At 46.3% G+C, this 17810-nt stretch overlaps 3 protein-coding genes across 4 annotated transcripts; 1 reads left to right on the forward strand and 2 right to left on the reverse strand.

The window, feature by feature from the left end:
- Nucleotides 1–443: 443 nt before the first annotated feature.
- PGS1 (Phosphatidylglycerophosphate synthase 1) lies at nt 444–2773 on the reverse strand. Its single transcript, XM_017141781.3, has 2 exons — nt 1493–2773; nt 444–1064 (listed from the first exon to the last, which is right to left on the reverse strand). Exons 1-2 carry the CDS (start codon nt 2555–2557, stop codon nt 645–647), a joined length of 1485 nt encoding a protein of 494 aa, XP_016997270.1. The 5' UTR covers nt 2558–2773; the 3' UTR covers nt 444–644.
- Nucleotides 2774–3022: 249 nt separating this feature from the next.
- gwl (serine/threonine-protein kinase greatwall) lies at nt 3023–8285 on the forward strand. 2 transcript variants are annotated; one of them, XM_017141755.3, is made up of 6 exons: nt 3023–3368; nt 4276–5100; nt 5716–5877; nt 5953–6081; nt 6204–7200; nt 7694–8285. In XM_017141755.3, the coding sequence occupies exons 1-6, from the start codon at nt 3219–3221 to the stop codon at nt 7957–7959; spliced, it is 2529 nt and encodes an 842-aa protein (XP_016997244.2). In that variant the 5' UTR covers nt 3023–3218; the 3' UTR covers nt 7960–8285. The 2 variants fall into 2 exon arrangements, with proteins under 2 accessions (XP_016997244.2, XP_070073556.1); XM_070217455.1 differs by lacking the exon at nt 5953–6081.
- A 13-nt stretch (nt 8286–8298) lies between these two features.
- On the reverse strand, nt 8299–17267 carry Epg5 (ectopic P-granules autophagy protein 5). Its single transcript, XM_017141753.3, has 15 exons — nt 17112–17267; nt 16329–17053; nt 15982–16267; nt 15462–15922; nt 15180–15407; nt 13382–14596; nt 13184–13327; nt 12943–13120; nt 11911–12878; nt 11392–11848; nt 10580–11336; nt 9818–10526; nt 9440–9760; nt 8802–9377; nt 8299–8744 (listed from the first exon to the last, which is right to left on the reverse strand). The coding sequence occupies exons 1-15, from the start codon at nt 17139–17141 to the stop codon at nt 8432–8434; spliced, it is 7368 nt and encodes a 2455-aa protein (XP_016997242.2). The 5' UTR covers nt 17142–17267; the 3' UTR covers nt 8299–8431.
- Between the last annotated feature and the right edge of the window lie 543 nt (nt 17268–17810).

A 17810-nucleotide genomic window follows, 5' to 3' on the forward strand; every position in this document is an offset into this window, starting at 1 on the left:
GTGAAGTGATAAAATTGCGTTTTTTTTTGCGTCTCTGAGAAACATTTACTCAATTATCGATAACTTGTGTTAGTGTAAATATGTTATAAAGTAGTAAAACACTATTTCTGCTAACGTCATGCGTAAGGACTGCCATCACTAAGAACAGATAGGCGGGATTACGTATGGGTTTAAAATTCCACTTATTTTAATATCAAAACATTTTTAATATAATTTTTAAAACATCTTTCAGATTTCAAACTTTGTAAAATATTTAATTATAATTATCATTCTCTGTAAAATTTACAAAATTTAGCTAAAATAAGAAAATATTTAAATGCTGAATAATTTGTTTTTTAATCTTTTAATCTTTAAAAAACCAAATTAATAACGCATATATTTCACAACCGCATGTATGAATTTGAACTCTTGATCGCCTCGATGATAAGAACAACGTGTGTTATTTTTCCTTCTCCGTTAAAAATTCTCTTTATTAGTTAACAAACTTTAGCCTGTGTACAAAAGCAACGATTACCAGCAATAGAAACATTCACTTGCCCAGGGCAAAGGTTAAACACGAATTAAGAACTACAATAACTATTTGGGATATGGCCTTAACAAGAACGAAAAAATTGAACTATTATGTATGTATGATGTCGAAGAGCCTAAAAGAAGTTCCTGAATATGCGGACGACGGCCTGGACCCATCGCGGCACGGGTCGTTGGACGATTTCCCGCTCCGCCGTCTGCGACAGATCGTAGAGGCGATCGGCCTCCGCCTGCAGCCGTTGGCTCAGATCCTTATTGGCCGTCACCAGGCAGACCTGCGTCTCCAGATCCCTGTTCACCGATCGCTCGCCAAAGTTCGAGGAGCCGATGAGCGTAAGGTTGGGCAGTCGAGCCTCGGGCAGGTAATACCACAGTCCCTTGGCATGGTACGTCCAGCCGGGCTTCTCGTACTCGAAGAAGTTGACGCGGTGGTTCTGCTTGCGGCGCACGAGGCTCTCGTAGAAGCTCTTGGCTATCAGGGTGTAGGCAGCTGGAATGCCACCCGCGGGTCCCTTGGCGCCCTGAAAGCCATTGGCCTGGAAGTAACAATTATCTAAGTTAGATATTAATTTACTAAAGCCCTGTATGCCATGAAATTTCTGATTTTTTTAATTCAATTCTATGTGAAATAAATTGAATGTTTTCTAATTCATTTCGAATTGAATTAATGAATGAATAATTTTTAGGAATTTTTTGAATTTGCCAGTTTTTCTTTGGGCTTTCTTTTGAGAACAAAAAGTGGAAAATTTTTAACAAATCAATGTTAACTGCTTAGTAAATAAAATTCAGGCAGATTTAATAACCAAATTATGGCCCTTTCTACTTCAAAAGAAATTGTCGTTTGAATTATTTCGGAATTCATGCCATTTTCAAAATAATTCAATTCTATTGAACTCAAAATTCTAATTAATTCATTGAATCCATTCATGCAGGGCTCTATCACTTACTAGACCCACAAACTCACATTGGGATGCGCCATCAGGATACTGCACTGGGCCAGGCACTTGTGCGTCAGCGTGTCCATGTACTCCTGCGTCAGGTTGAAGTAGCCGGTGGCCAGTTTCAGTCGCGATCCCGTCACGCAGTTGGAGAGCAGCCGCTTGGTCACCACGCTGTCGTGATGGATGCCAATCTGTCCCATCTCCAGCAGCGGAAACACCCAGGTGTCCGCCTGGGGATTCTGTTCCCTCGTTTTCGCCTGCCTCTGGAACGTCTCCTGCACAAAGTCGGCAATGCGCTGCCGGGCCAGCTGGATGAACTGCTCCTTGGTGCCCTCGTAGGGCAGAATGCGCCAGTTGCGATGCAATCCCTCGCTGGCATCCGGCGCCACGGCCAAGCTAAACTCCTGCACCCGTTCGATGAACTGGGCATAGAAATCCGCCAGCGGCTTGTCCTCGATGAGTATGTAGCGATCCTGCCGGTTGGTGAAGTAGTCATTCGACAGATTGGCGCCCGAGATGATCACCGCATCGTCGAAGAGGTAGACCTTCATGTGCTGCAGCCCGAGGAGCTCGTTCCAACGCGGCGGCGCCAGGCGCTTGGTCATTCCGCGCAGATCGGGCGTGTGGTAGAGGGAGAGCTGCACCTGGCTGGCAAAGTCACGGACCAGCGGGAGCAGCATGGTCTTCGAGTTGAGGGCTCCGCGGGTGCCGCGCGTAAAGTCCAGGAGCACATTGAGCCGCAGGGCGGACTGCTGCGCCAGGCTGTGACGCAACTGCTGGACCACGGCGCTCTCCAGCTGCCCGGTGCCCAGATACAGGCTGGCCAGGACGATCCGGCGCTTGGCCCGGCCGATGCGCTGCACCAGCGTCTCGTAGAAGTGCTGCGGCTCGTGGATGACCTGAATTTGATCGCCGCGCAGCGGGAAGCACGGCGCCAGGTTGTGTAACCAGCTGAGGCTCTCCAGGGCGGGAGCTCCGGGGAATCCGGTGGCCAGCAGGCCGGGCGCCTGCTGCAGGCAGCCGAGGAAGTCGCCCTGGGCAGCCGGAGCGAGCTCCTGGCTGAAAAGGCGGCGCAAATAGAGCATCATTCTGGCGGGGATTTTACGGTCGGATTAGCTGACTGCTCCTCGCTGTGTGCGGCGGCTTCTGGCGCATTGCTCACATCCAGTTGGGCGTTATCCGGAGGACACTTTCATTCATGGATGGCGGATGCGGCTTTTCCCTCGGAAAACTAGGAATTTCAGAACGTAAATAAATTCCAGGTGGCTTGGATTCGATAGCAAGTGAGAACTATCGAAATGAAATAAATGTGCGACAGATTTATATCGGCGTGTTCACACTGAGCACATTTAGAAATGCATCCATTTTGATGTTCACAAAATGAATAAATAAATCAAATTTATATTTTGAAACCATGCCCTCAAATAACTACGGTAGCTGCCAAATATAAATAATTGTTGGGAAATTATAATAACACCTATGATGTTCTGCCAAACATCGATAACACCGATGTGTCGAAAACATCGATGACATCAATGTTCGCATCGATGTTTTTCCACCTCCATCACAAAGAAGAAAATAGACGCGCTGTTTTAAATGTCGTTTTGAATTATTATTCCATATTTGTGCAATAAAAACTAGCAAATATCACTAAATTTAACATTGTGACATACATCTGGGACTTGCCTTCCAATACCATTAAATATAACGCGTAAAAAGCGCGCTCTGACCGACGGAAATCTTGGAGATATGGAAAACGCCGATGCGATTTCGCAATCGGATGCTCACATCGACTACAAAACCCCCAAGAAGACCCACTCGCTGATCGACAGTGAGCAGTTGCTGGATAAGATCAATATCCTCACCACCAAGCCGGAGAATCACTCCCAAAATGCCAAGGTAAGGGGGAATTACTGGACCTGCGAGTACCACACGTGGGCGCTTTACAGTTAGGCTCGGTTGCGTCCTGAAATATTTCAAATGCGCCAAAAAATATTGATCTTGCTAAAAGGATCAATAGTAGATGAAATATTAAATATTTTGTGATAAAAAAACCCAATTCTTTTTTTATATGTTCTTAAAATATCCATATTAATTCCAGTCGCAAATCAAAAAGCATTTTACAGTAGTTTTCCGTCCATTTCCCATTCCTTCCTTATTTTACATTCTCTTTTGTTGGGAGTTTTTCATGACAAAGACAACATATGTAATGGATTCCATTGCTTTAACCCTAATATCTACAATTTGTTTATTATTTTGTTTTGTAAATATCCATATTTCCAGTTAATTAATCAATTTTTTTTTATTATATTGGAATTTGAAAATAACTTAAATTCCATTTCCTACAACTGGTAATATCCAAATTAAATGTAATAAAAAAAGGTGTCTTTAATCGTAGATTTTCTATATTTTTACATTTTGTTTCTTTGTTTTGTTTTCTTTTTTGTAAATATTTTTTAATAATAATTTTTTTATATTTGAATTGGAATTTTAAAATAAGTTTATACTACCAAATATATTATATTCCATGTCCTACTATTTGTAATAACCAAAATAAATGTAATAAAAAAATGTGTTTTTAATCGTAGATTTTCTAGATTTTTTCTTTTTTTTTTTTTGAAATATTTTCTAATAACTTTTTTAATATTGGAATTTGAAAATAACTTTATACTACCAAATATATGTATCATGTATTCCATCTCCTACAATTTGTAATAACCAAATTAAATGTAATAAAATTTTCTATATTTTTAATTTTGTTTCTAAAAAATCCACAATTCTAAAATCATTTCCTTTCCCACTACAGCTTCCCACGATCAAGGACTTTGTCATCATCAAGCCCATTAGTCGCGGGGCCTTCGGAAAGGTGTTCCTGGGCTACAAGAACAACGACTCGAAGCGTTTGTTCGCCATCAAGGTGATGCGCAAGTCGGAGATGATAAACAAGAATATGGTGTCCCAGGTGATCACCGAGCGGAACGCTTTGGCCCTGTCCCGATCCGAGTTCTGCGTCAGCCTCTTCTACTCGCTGCAATCGCTGTCCTACGTCTACCTGGTGATGGAGTACATGGTGGGCGGCGATCTCAAGTCGCTGCTGGCCATGTTCGGGTACTTTGACGAGACCACCTCCCGCTTCTACGTGGCCGAGATGGTGATGGCCCTGCAGTACCTGCACCAGCACGGAATCGTCCACAGGGACATCAAGCCGGACAACATGCTGCTCTCGGCCAGTGGCCATGTGAAGCTCACCGACTTTGGGCTGAGCAAGATCGATATGCGACGAGATCTGGAGATCTCGGACCTCATCAACTGCTCGCCGAATCTGAATGCCCGCACGCCCGGCCAACTGTTGTCGCTCACCTCGCACCTGTCCTTTGGCTCCGAGAAGAAGCTGCAGGACTTCGGTTCCGTTGGTCAGGCCAACGGAATGGGCTCGGCCGCCACGGGCACGTCGCACCTCCTGCAGGCCATCAACAAGCACAGCCTGATCATGGAGCTGTCGGACAGCGAGGGCGACACCTCGCTGAATGATGCCGAGAAGACCAGCGACAGCAAGATCTCCGGAGTGTCGCCCTTCTTCTCCGCCGAGGAGGCCAACGAGTCCATCACCCATACGTGCACCGCCAACAATGTGGGTATATGGAGTCGCATTTTTAATATTTTAACCCACTCACTTTCAAATGAGGAACTTCTTTCCCTAAACAAGTGATTTGTATACCCGTTACTATATATTGTATTCGTGCAAAAGTATGTAACAGCTAGAAGGAAGCGTTTCTGACCCCATAAAGTATATATATTCTTGATCAGGGTCACTAGCCGAGTCGATTTAGATATGCCCGTCTGTCCGTCTGAGACCGCTGAGATCTCGGAAACTACAAAAGCTAGAAGGTTGGGATTTCCCACACATATTCTTGGGCTTCCTACGCAGCGCAAGTTTATTTTAGCCGAGCGCCACGCCCACAATCGCCCACTAACGAATTTAAAATGTGTCTGGCGCCCATACCTTTAAAGATTTACGAGAAGTATAAATGCAATTTTATTGTCTATATTTATACCTATCAAAATGTAGGAGACATTTTTTAAATCGGACCATTCGTGAAAAAGTTATGCGCAATCAAAAAAATGTTGTATATCCATCTTCCTCGCACTCCCTTTAGCTGAGTGACTGGTGTTAGATAGTCGGGACACTAACTTGCCTTAAGTTATAATCTTTTTAAAAACACACATTTCTTATTCGCTTATCCAGCCCCAGGACAGCAGCTCCTCCTGCTCATTCCACACTTGCAACTCGGCTGACCTGAGCAAGTGCTCGCCACCACTAGAAGCTCCTCGAGATGGTGCTGCTGCAGCGGAAGTGATTCCCAGCAAGCGGCGCGTGGAATTCGCCTTGGATGTGGCTCCCTGCCAGGTAAGTGGCTAGATAACAGGCCAAACTAGTAATCTCTGTACTCATTTGCATAAACGGTTGACTCTCTAAAAAAAGGGCTGCAAGCTGGCCGAGCAGGACAGCGGCAACATGGCCACCAATGGAGGCAAACACTTGCCCAAGCTGGATAACGCAAGCGAGGCTTCGTTTGAGTTCTCCATGGTGCGCAGGCGATCGGTCGACGAGGTGCGTTGGCATGTGCATATGTGTTCTGTCCTGTTTTCCTTTCTGTATTAACATTATATTTGTATAACCTTGCCATAATTGTACTTCAATCAATTAACTGCTTTCCCGACTCATTTCCTCAGCGTAATCGCCTCTCGAAGGGTCAGGAGGATTCGGGCGTGTCGAGTCGCAAGGGCGACGACTACTCCAGCTGTAACCTGAACTTGAACAGCGAGAGCACAGCCTCGTCGATTGAGAAGAATGCGGAGAACCTGAGCCAATCCAAGGAGGACTTTAGCTGCTCGGACTACTCGCGTAGCTATAACATGACCAATGGCAACGAGATGAGCGGCATCCATTCGCCATTTCGCAACCTGTCCAAGCACTTCAAGCGTCCCGACTTCCTGCGCGGCATGAAGCGGAAGATCAACCTGGTCAACCGCTCCGACAACATGTCCAGCATGGAGGCCGATGGCTCCAGTTCGGGCAACGGCAGTGCCAACACCGGACTAACGCAGGAGATCGAGATCCTCAACATTGGCAGCAGCACGCCCAAGAAGCGCAAGGCCCGTTCCTCGCCGATTCGCGGAGTGCTCAAGGTGCGCTCCTTATCGGACGACGAGCTGCCCATAAACCATCTTCTTGGACCGGAGGCGAATGTGGCCAATGTGGTCTTCTCCACGCCCGTCTCCTCGCAAAAGTTGCCGCGTCGAGATGGCGGTCTTTTGGGAAAGCTAAAGGCCACACGCTTTGCTCTGCCCCTCTCGATTGAGAACAAAAAGCGCGAGCACGCGGCTGCCGATAAGATGTCGGGGATTCAGTATCACCTCAAGCTGTCCGACGATCCCACAATGTCGCCCATAAACCATGGGACCGGCAACCTGCCAAAGACGCCGAAGAACGTGAACATCAATACACCATTCCGCACCCCCAAGTCGGTAAGGCGAGGGGCTCGCGTATCCAACGAACGCATCTTGGGAACGCCCGACTATCTGGCTCCGGAGCTGCTGCTGAAGCAAGGACACGGTGCTGCCGTCGACTGGTGGGCATTGGGAGTCTGCTTCTATGAGTTCATGACCGGCATTCCACCCTTCAACGACGAGACGCCTCAAAAAGTATTTGACAACATTTTGAATAAAAGTAAGTTGGTTTCAGAGCCCTGCATGAATGGATTCAATGAATTATGTTGAATTTTTTTTATAGAATTGAATGAATTTGAATTTTGAGTTTAATAGAATTGGATGGATGAATGGCATGAATTCCAAAATAATTTAAACGACAATTTTTTTTTGAAGAAAGGGCCATTATTTTGTGATTAAATCTGCCTGAATTTTATTTACTAAGCAGTTTACATTGATTTGTTAAAAATGTTCCACTTTTTGTTCTCAAAAAAAGCACAAAAAAAATCTGGCAAATTTAAATAATTTATAAAAATTATTCATTCGTTCATTCAATTCGAAATGAATTAGAAAAACATTCAATTTATTTCACATAAAATTGAATTAAACAAATCAGGAATTTCAAGGCATACTTTGATAGAACATAAATTGAATGATTCACTCAGGGCTCTAGTTGGTTTATAAAGTTACCTTAAACCTGTTATATCTAATCTCTTCTTACTAATACCTTGCAGACATCGAATGGCCAGAGGGCGAAGAGGCGTTATCCGTCGATGCCATGGAAGCTGTGGAACTGCTCCTGACCATGGATCCCAACGAGCGACCGGCCGCCAAGGAGGTGCAGCAGATGCGGCACTTCGCCTGCATCGACTGGGAGAATATCGGCAATACGGAGCCACCGTTTGTGCCCACACCCGACAATCCCACGGACACGGGCTATTTCGATGCGCGCAACAACCTTCAGCACCTGCAGCTGTCCAATTTCGCCATGGAAGACTGACTGCCCGAGCGGAGCCCGGCTGCCTCCGTTTCAGCGAGCACTATTCCTATCGTTATTTATATTTTCATGTAGCAATACCCAAGAGTAGACCTTTAATGTTCACTTGTTATCGTTCGTCTAGCCCTACGTATTTATATTTAGTTTAAAGTTCATTCAATTGTATTATTAAATTGTCACGATTGTCGATGATCCTGATCAGTGTTAAATTAATGCAAATATCTAACTGATTTCTAGATTGTTATTGTAACTACGCTTAAACGAATAGCTTCAAGTATGCACCTTCTAGATATGTATATCCAATAAAGTTATAGTCTAAAAGATGAAAAGACTTGTTTACCTTTTTATGCCATTTTAAAAATTGCACAAATTGAATAACTTTATTTGCCCTAAACCTAGTTAGATGATATACAACACCTGGAAAATAACACAACTGGCTGTTAGGATGTTTACAATTGTTCGCATGGTCGGTGAGCTACGTAGCCATCAGCTTGAATTCAAAGTCCCAGACCTCTGGAATGGTTGTCAGGTAGCTCTGCTCGTAGAAGATGCTGATTAGACGGCAGACCATATGGGGAACGGCCCGGATGTCGGGAAAGGTGTTTTCCTTAAGCAGGCTGACTGCGCGGACGATCAGGGGCTTGATGTCGGTGAACTTCTTGTTGGCCAGCAGCATAGACAGCTCACGAAGTGCGCTTTCGTACTCCTCCGATGGCAAACGCAGGTCCCGATTGGCCGGAAACAGTGAGAAGATGACACAGGCCAAGCAACGGGTTAAAACTTTGCGCCTGGCAATGAAATAGGGAATATAATGATGGTTTTAAAAGTTATTCTGAACAACCCACCTGTTGGTAATAACCTCCGATTTTAGACCAATCACGCCCAGTAGACCATCGCCCCAGCCCTCGGCTTTGGTTGAGGCTATTTGCAAGTGCCTGGCCAGCATGTGAAGTGGCTTCTTCACCTGCTGGTTGCTCTGCGCAACCTGGCAGCCCCGCGCAATGATCACGCCCCAAACGAGGGCCATTCGTGGTTCGGTCAGTGGGCTGGTCTTCAGGTTCTCCAGCAGCTGGCTGAGATCCTGCAAGAAGGTCACCTTGTCGCCATCCGTCGCGATCTCCTCCATCTTGTAGACCACGAAAACGTGCAATGAGAAGAAGTAGCTGCCCTGCATGATGGGCATAAGGTCCAGTTTTGGTAGCGACATGCTCAGTGCCTCCATCAATCCCTGCCAGCTGGGCGCATGCCAGGGAGCACTCTCCGGCGAGGTGCGGAAGTAGTTCTCTATACTGGCCTCCAGTAGCGCATAAATGCTGGCGATGTACGTGTTCAAATGGCCGATGGCTGGAAGGGTGGAGCACATGACCAGGTTGCCAGGAGCAGATTGCTGCTGCCACCAAACAAGAGCCTTAATGTGGATGCTAAAAATGGTTAATTAGTTAGGAAGTTCATAAAATGAAAAGGCTTTTGAAATATTATTTACTTGGACACTTCCTGACTCTGCGTTTGGGTGGGCGCCACCAGCTCCAGCATCAAGTTAAGTGCTTCCCTGCGCTGCTCCTCGGGCGTTCGATGCTCACTGCAACTGCTGATGGCCCGATCGATGCTATTCAGGAGCTCCAGAAAGGCGTCGCTAAAGGCTCGCTCGCCCTCCTTTGTGGCCAGCAGCTTCTTGTGCTTGGCCCCGCAGGCTCTCTGCATCCTGACCATGGAGCGGGTGTAGAGCATGCGCTTCGCTGTACCCAAGACAACAGCATCCTGAGTTGAGCGTTCCGGCAACATGGCACAAGCCAAGCGAAGGAGTCTATAGAATTGGATAGTTTTTTGATAAATTAATTCAAATTCATTCAACTGAACCTACTCCAAAACAGCGCGATCCGCATAGTTGCTCTCTGCCGGTAGCTTTAGGGCAATGGCTGGCTCCACGCTGGCCACAAACCACTTGAGCAGCTGCTCCAGCTCGCTGTATTCCACCAGGTGCCACGGATAACGAATGGCGTCCTCGAGAATTTTGCTCGTATTGGGATGTATATGAATATTCGGTTCGAAGGCTATTTTCACGAAGGTGCCGAAAAGTCGAGAGAGAAGTGGCACCGGCTGTGGCATCAGGGCAAACCAGTTGTCCCAGTCAATCCGAATGAATATGTGACCCAGCATGGCATGTGATTCGGGTAAGAATCTTTGCAGACTATCGTACAGCAAGTCCACATGCTGTGCTGGTGGAAGGAAGCGTTCCCAGGGCAACAGGGCCAATCCCTCGTGGATGGGAGCCAACACATGACCCGCTATGTTGGGCTGGGCGAAGTGATGGACATACCAGGCGAAGACGTGCTCCAGAATCTTATTAGACGACGGCAGATACTGCAGCACTTGCAGTACGGTGGCCACGAAGGAACGGATCATGAGTTTGCTGCTGCTCACATGCTGATCGCTCCAAGGCAACAGCACTTTGCTCTGACCGGGAGTCAGCTGGCGGATCCAGTGGGCCACGCCACTGACCGTCTGTTCGGTGTAGGGGATTAGCCAGGGGCCGTACGTCTCCACAATGGATCCAAACACAATATCGCTGACTGAAAGAAAAGAGATTAAATATAAAATCAAAGGATACAATCATTTTACTCACTCTGATCAGCCAGAAGTTCCTGATAGCTGCAAATGGCCGAGGCCAGGAGTGTGTGACCGAAACAGGTGAACCAAAGGACCAGCGGTTGACAGTAATCCTTGTGCTTGGGATACAAGCCATGCAGACCATGATGCAGTCGCTCCTTCTGGAAGTGGCGGGACAAGAGCAAAAGCGTGTCCGTGGCCGCCTTGAGCGTGAATAGCTTTTGTCGCCGGGCAAAGTCCAAGGCGAGTTCATGCACCCGCACTTCCGATTGCTCCAAAGTCAACTCCGGACAGTTGGAACGCACGAACAAAGCGTTCAGCAGGTCCAAAAGCACCTCGGGCATCAGTTTCTGGTCCGATGTGCGGTCCAAAACCAGCTGCATCACCTCGCCGTAGTGCTGTGGAAAATCGTAGCCAAAGATGTGTACCAGATGCCTGCGGAATTGATCCTGGAGAAGGCTGCTATCCGGCTGAGACCAGGCCTCTAATCCCTGAAGTACCAGCACTAGCAGACGATTGATCTCGCTCAGCTTCGGCTGATAGGCCTCCATCCAACCCAGCAGGTCGAATTTGGAGAAGAGCACAAAGAGTGTTTGTGTATCGCATCGCTTGAGATGAGAATCGATGAGGAACTCGTACACGGGCAAAAAGTGCTCCACGTCAGTGCGGCTGGGCACAAAGACTCCGGCCAGCAGTTCCAAGAGATCTGGTCGCGTTAGAGCCAGTCGAAGAACAACCAATCCCTGTGCAGCCTGATCTGCTTGCAGGAATACCTAAGAAAAAAAGTGTTAATAAAACATATCTATATCCATTTAATATTTTACTCACCCCTAACTTCTCTAGCACTTGAAAGTACAGGTCATGTGTTGGCTGGAACTTCATTGTCACCTCGTTTAGGTTCTCCACCAGATGATAGAACACCTGGACTCCAATCTGCGTGACTTTCGATTCCATCGGGGCCACCAGAATGGCACCGATACAGACGCCAAATTCCTCAATGGCTTGGGCAAAGGCATCCACATTCAAGGCCAACAGCAAATCCTCAACTATTTTGTCATGTCGCTCTCGATTCTGCGTTTGTTTTCGTGATATAACCTCGTTGATTCGAATGTGCTCCGGTGTCAGCGTGATTTTAGCGGCAGCTGTACAATTCCGCTTGAAGAGCAGCGATGTACACTCCTTTCGCCGGGTCTCTTTATAAGGAATCATTTGGTACAGAGCAGGCACACTTTCCAAATAGTTGAGGTTCAGTGAATTCAACTCGGAAGTCTTATAATGGTATGTGCTAAAAGTAGTTAAGTATTAGATTTAATTTGTTCAAGATAAATAGTAGAATATATTCCTTACTTCGCCGTTGAGTTGAACGTGTTTAAACGCTTCTTAAGCTGCGTCATAATAGTTCCATCGATGGCTGGCGTTTGGATGGGTTCCACACGAACATGAATCGGATTCTCGACCACCTTTTCGTAGCTATTCAACAGACTTTTGATATGCTGGGCGGGCTGCTGTCGCGGCTTTGGTTGAACTGGAGTTCGGGGGGCCTTTTGGTTCGGAAGTCTCATTACTTTTCGGCCCCACTGATCAGCCTGAAGGCGTTGCTCCTTGCGAAGTGATGCGAGGCACAGGAACTCCGTCCAGTGGTTCACATGACCACTCAACAGCTCGCGCAGTTTCTCCGAATTGTACTGCGCGGGCAGCTGCTCTGCATCACTGGTAAAGCGATTAATTTGCGTATCCTCCAGCCAGAGGGCACAGTTTTGCATAAGCTTGTGACAGCTTCGATAGAAGTGGGCCATGGCATCGTCACTGGCGCTTTTGGTGGCCAATGCCGAGTAATACGACTCGGCAGACTTCAATTGGGACTTAATACTCTTCATTAAAGGCACACTGTGTTCGTAGAACTTGTCGGAAACCCCAAAATTGTGGCTAAAGTTAAGCGATTCGTTTTCCGTGGGAACTCGCCAGAGATAGAGCTCGAAAAACTTCTGGCAGACGATGGGGAACAAGGCGTGATTGCTGTCCATGCTGGCCAGCAGTTGAGCGTATTTAAATATCACAAGTTGGCTGGCGGGGAAGGCGTTGATTTTGCTCAACGAGAGAGTTTTCTTGAGAGCCGCCTCCACTGGCTGGGCGGAAACTTGACGCAAAAGCTCAGGGAAGATGCGCGTGTCCACCAGGCGGAACTCAATCTCAAGTAGCACCAAGTTCAGCCAGCAGTTCTGCGGCGAAATCAAAGGGATTCGAGAAGGAGATTGACCGCCGAAAAATGCCTTTAAAGCTGATCCCTTGGGGGCTGACTTCCAGTCTGTGCAGTCCTTTAAATTAAGATAACAAATAATGTTAGTAATTGAAATTATATATATTGCATAGCTTAGTTACTTTGTAATAATTGTAGAAAAATTCCACAGCCTGGGCTCGACAGTCGGGAAACTGGTAGGAAATACGTAGCATTCTGTCCAGTAAATACAACAGATTCGAGTTCTGAGACCATCCTGGCAGTGTGGTAAAGCAATTAAGCCAGATGTTAAGGAGATTAAGTGGTGAGCATAGACCGTAGCTAAGGTAAAACAATAAAAAAGGATTAGTATTTTAAATATTATCATAGTTAATTTAAGTTTACTTTGTATACGACACAATCTGATGATGCAGCATGTTGTCCAGAAGTTCCAGAATGGGGCCAATCGAATTAGCATAGACCATGTCCTTAGCCAGCTTCAAATAAGTTCTGTCTGCATTCAGTAGGGTAATCAAAAGTCTCTGGAAACTATTAAAAAAACTTGTAACAATTGATAAAATTATTTTAGATGGACAAACTTACCTTTCGCAATTCGCCAGAGTTTCTGGAGTTTCCAAAAACAGCGGAACTATCAGCTCCAAACAGCGAATGGCGGCCGCGTGTCGGTGATCGAGAAGCAGCTGCTGGAGAAGATTGAACCCGTGCTGGCAGATCAGCGGAATGGAGTGCCCGTGCAAGCTGACCAGCATGCCCACATACAGAGCCAGCGGGCGATTCTCGTTTACGCCTTGGAAGATCATTTCCATGCGCTCCAGCTCGGGAATAAAAAGAAGCGGTTCCGTGGGATGCTGAAGCGTGCGCTTAACTGACTCTACTCCCTGATCCATCAGGTGTAGACGCAGCACAGAGACCATGCGCCAGCACCAGTTGGTAAACTGTTCCCGACTCGATTGCGTGGAGTCAATCAGCGAGGACACTTGACGAACGCTCTCTGAGATTCCAGAGGCTCCGATGACCTCGGGAGCATACTTGTTTAACGCCTCATTCACCAAATGGGCCATTCTCACATGAATGTTGTGGGGCAGAAAGAGACGTCCCTCGCAATCCAATCCCCAGTTTAGGTGACTGATGATCAGGCGCGCCAAATGACTCTCCGAGGATTGGTAGTCAAAATGGAGCAGCCAGTTCGAGAGCACCTCAAAGCTGTCCATCCTGGGGTGCCAGTTCTCCAGTGGCAGAGCCTTGAAAAGATACGCCGCCTGATCGACTTCGCCGTATCGCATCTTCAGGTGAACCAGCAGACAGCCCAAGAGATCCTCGTCCATCAAGTTGGCCAGCATGTCGCGCGCCGTTTTATAGCAAATCTCCCTCGTGGATTGATGTATGTATCCAATGTGGAAGATGTGCAGGCAGATGGCCTTGACCAGGGCACCATCCTTGGAGCGATTCCGATCGTTGGCCATCTCGAAGAAGGTCTGCAGCAGGTAGTACATATCCTCGGGCGCCACATCGGCATTGGCCAGATCGAACTTTGGCCAGAAGTCCTCCGCCTGGAAGGCAGCCTCCGCATTGCTCACCAAATCGTTGGCCAAATCCGTGGGAAAACCCACATTTAGGTAGTAGAACAAGTGCCAGATGACCTCGGCATCCAAGGTGCCGAACGGCAGGGTGGAAAAGTACTGCCAGGTGCCGAGGTTTCTAGTGCGATAGATGTAGCCACAAGCGCGAATTAGCAGTGCTTGCAGCTCCACTTGGATGCGCTCGTACATTTCCGGGGACTTGGACAGGTTGTTGTTTCTACAGAAATGATTTTAAATAAATATAAGGAATATATGAGTGATTCTTTGCGAAACGTATCGAGATTTTCTTCATGGTTTCAAAACGATATCTAATTTTTATGACACTATCATACCATTTAAAAAGGATTTTTAAAAAAGTTAAAAAAATAATCGATTTTGTTTAATTAATTTATAATTTTAAATTACGTGGGGTAAAAAATAAATAAAAATACCCAAAAATTATTTTTTTTGCCAAGATTTCAGATATAAATAATACCCATAATGGTTCCAAACTTATTTAAAAGGATTTTTAAAAAAAGTTAAAAAAAATCCACTTGACAGAAGCGAAGATATGGCGATGCTATTTTTTGTGTAATTCATTTATAATTTTAAATTACGTGGGCTAAAAAATAAATAAAAATACCCAAAAAATTTTATTTTGGCCAAGCTTTCAGATAAAAATAACAGCCATAATGGTTTCAGTGCAAAATATGGTCCAAACTTAAAAAAATATTTTATTCGCGGTTTTCTGCAAATCGGCATTTTTAAACTTTATAAAAAAATAGTATAATATTCTATACTAATATTACAGAACTACTCACATGAACAATTCGTGGTAATCAAAAACGTATTGCAGGGTGTGACGCACCAAACGACCGAGTCGCTTGGCCAGCTGCTTATATCGCTCGTTGTTGTAGGTCAGCAACCCTTCGCCCATTGTTTTGACCAGTTGGGAGAAGAACACAACTACGGCGAGCATTTGCTGGGCAGTGATCATATCCGGCTCGACAATGTAGTCGTTCAGGAATTTCTCAATGCGCAGGGCAGAGCTAAGAATAAATATATTTTAACTTTAATTCATTTAAGAAGAATTTCTAGCTTACGTAAAGATCCTCTCGAAAGGCAACTGGTTAAGTAGTGCAATCAGATCGCTCTCCTTCAGTCCTATGCATTCGCCAGCCGGTGTATGCGAGTCCTCGCCATCGGAATCCACCACTATCCAGCGATCCGTGGCTCCCGCCGCATCCGAAAGTTCTCGGTGTGCTTGGGCCTGACTCTTGAGATACTCGTTTCGCTTCTTCACCGGCATCAGCAGAATCTGCAGCACGGCCATGCAGTGATTGAGCTCGGGAGAGTTGAGGTCTAGCGGCAGCTGGTTCTGTTGGGAACCCTTGGCCACCGTTTGCGTTCCGGGCAGCTGCAGGAATTGGGCGGCCCAGGAGCCGACGCCATTGGGGCAGCGCAGGATGTTGAACAGCAGGAACCAGTGATCCTCCTTGGTGGCCAGCAAAAGCTGCAGGGCAATCAGCCTGCGCAGCCAATCTTTGAGGTCCTTGTCAAAGTTCTGTAGGTAAAATACATAATCAGATGAATTTTTCGAGAGATATCTGCAGTTTCAATTACCCCATTGGGACTTGGCCGTCGAACGAAGCTGAAGAGTATGGAAATGGCCCGCCTCAGTTGGGAAACGCACTCCAGAGCCTCTCCAGTTTGTGAGTGATGCAATGAAATCGCCGTTTGTCCATCTGCATTTGGATAGGCCAGCAGATCGTTGATGATTTGGTCCACCTTCACTTTGGTTATCTTGGCTGTAATCAGGTTGTTGGTGTAGGTATGACAAACCAGGTCATAGAGGCCAGTCAATGCAGTCTGGGCCAGTTCTAGTTTAATGGGATCCACCTTGATTTGACTGCGGGGGAAATGGTTAGAATCTCTTCTACAAATGCAGAATTATGTCCAATATTACTTACTCGTAGGTGATGCTCTCCTGGACCGCGTTGCCATCTCCGCAGGTTCCACTAAAAGTACGCGTGACTGGCTGGCGCACCCAGATTTGCTTCTGCGACTCCGTGCAGCCCTTGCGCATCTTCTCCACATCGTGCAGATTGGAGGTGATCTTGCCCTGCAGTTCGTAGTATTCCAAAACGGCCGCATATAGAGGATCCGATTCGCTGGACTCCAGCAGGGAGTTCATGAGGAACTCGAGCTCAAATTGCTTGGCCAGCTCCAGATCGGGGCAATCGTAGATTTGCCGCAGTTGCTCGGTGCTCAGTGGCTTGATGTGACTCCTGGTCAGAGCAAAACCGGTGGGTGACTCCGCCTGCAGCGCCTGGCGGTAGACGATCTTGGCGGACTGCTCCTCCACTTGGGCGTTGGATAACTGTATGGGCTGCAGATTGGGGTACTGGACGATGTGAGTGGTCGTCGCGGGCGGGGCACTTGGGGCACTGGGTTGGGATTCCTGTTCCTGCTCCTCCGGCATCTCCGGCGCTTCCCTCACCTCGCTGGAGATGCTGCACTCGGTGGTGATGATTGCCTCGCCACTGGAACTGCTGGCCAAGGCCGCCACTCGCTCGAATTCCTCCAGCAGCGACACATTCTCCGCAGGTCTTTGTTCTTCACTTGTTGATAACTCAGCATGTTCCTCCTCTTCCTCTTTTTGGATCTGCCCCGAGTGGCGAGACCTTTTGTTCTTCTGCAATTGGATTAGGGCGTTTTACTGCCGGTAACTTGTATTTGTGCCGAGGACTCACCTCCTTTTTGGGCTTCACCAGCGTGGCCATGATTCACATTCGATTTTCCAAGGCCCTAGCTTTTTGCGTTTTATTTGTGCATTCTTCGGGGACGCAGCACCGCCAAACAAAAACCCCACAAATCTAATAGGGATGGGGGAACGCGAGAACAGCTGTGAGCGGTCACGAGCAGTCACGATAGTTATCGCACGGATGTTTTTATTTTTGTTAAATTATTTCATTTAATATTTAATATTTGTTCATATACCTAGCATAAGTAGTGAATCGAAGTAACATTTTAAGAGAGATTTATGTAGTGAATTTATTTTATATTTTGCCTAATAAAAAATAATAGTTGTAAGTCCCATTTCATATGGATATTTTTTAATCGAATGAAATTATTTAGTTTTTAGTTATATTTTATTTATTATGTGGTTGTCAATAGAGATATTTATTTGATTCCAGCAGAAGTAAAATAAAGTGGACCGTCCCATAAATAAAAAAATGTTTAATTATACGTATTTATTGTTTTTCGTATGATATAAAAAAGTAAAAAAAAAGCTTAATAATAAACTTTAAGTTTAAGTTTATCGATAGTTGTATGAGTGAGCAGTTCCACACTGGTATATGAAATCGGTTGGCAGCTCCCGAGGCCAATCGATAGGCATCGTGATTGGCAGCACTGGCCAAGTTTACAACGCGCTCCAAAATTGAAAATCG

This window comes from Drosophila takahashii, chromosome 3R (genome assembly GCF_030179915.1).
Source record: "Drosophila takahashii strain IR98-3 E-12201 chromosome 3R, DtakHiC1v2, whole genome shotgun sequence".
Lineage (NCBI taxonomy): Eukaryota > Metazoa > Arthropoda > Insecta > Diptera > Drosophilidae > Drosophila > Drosophila takahashii.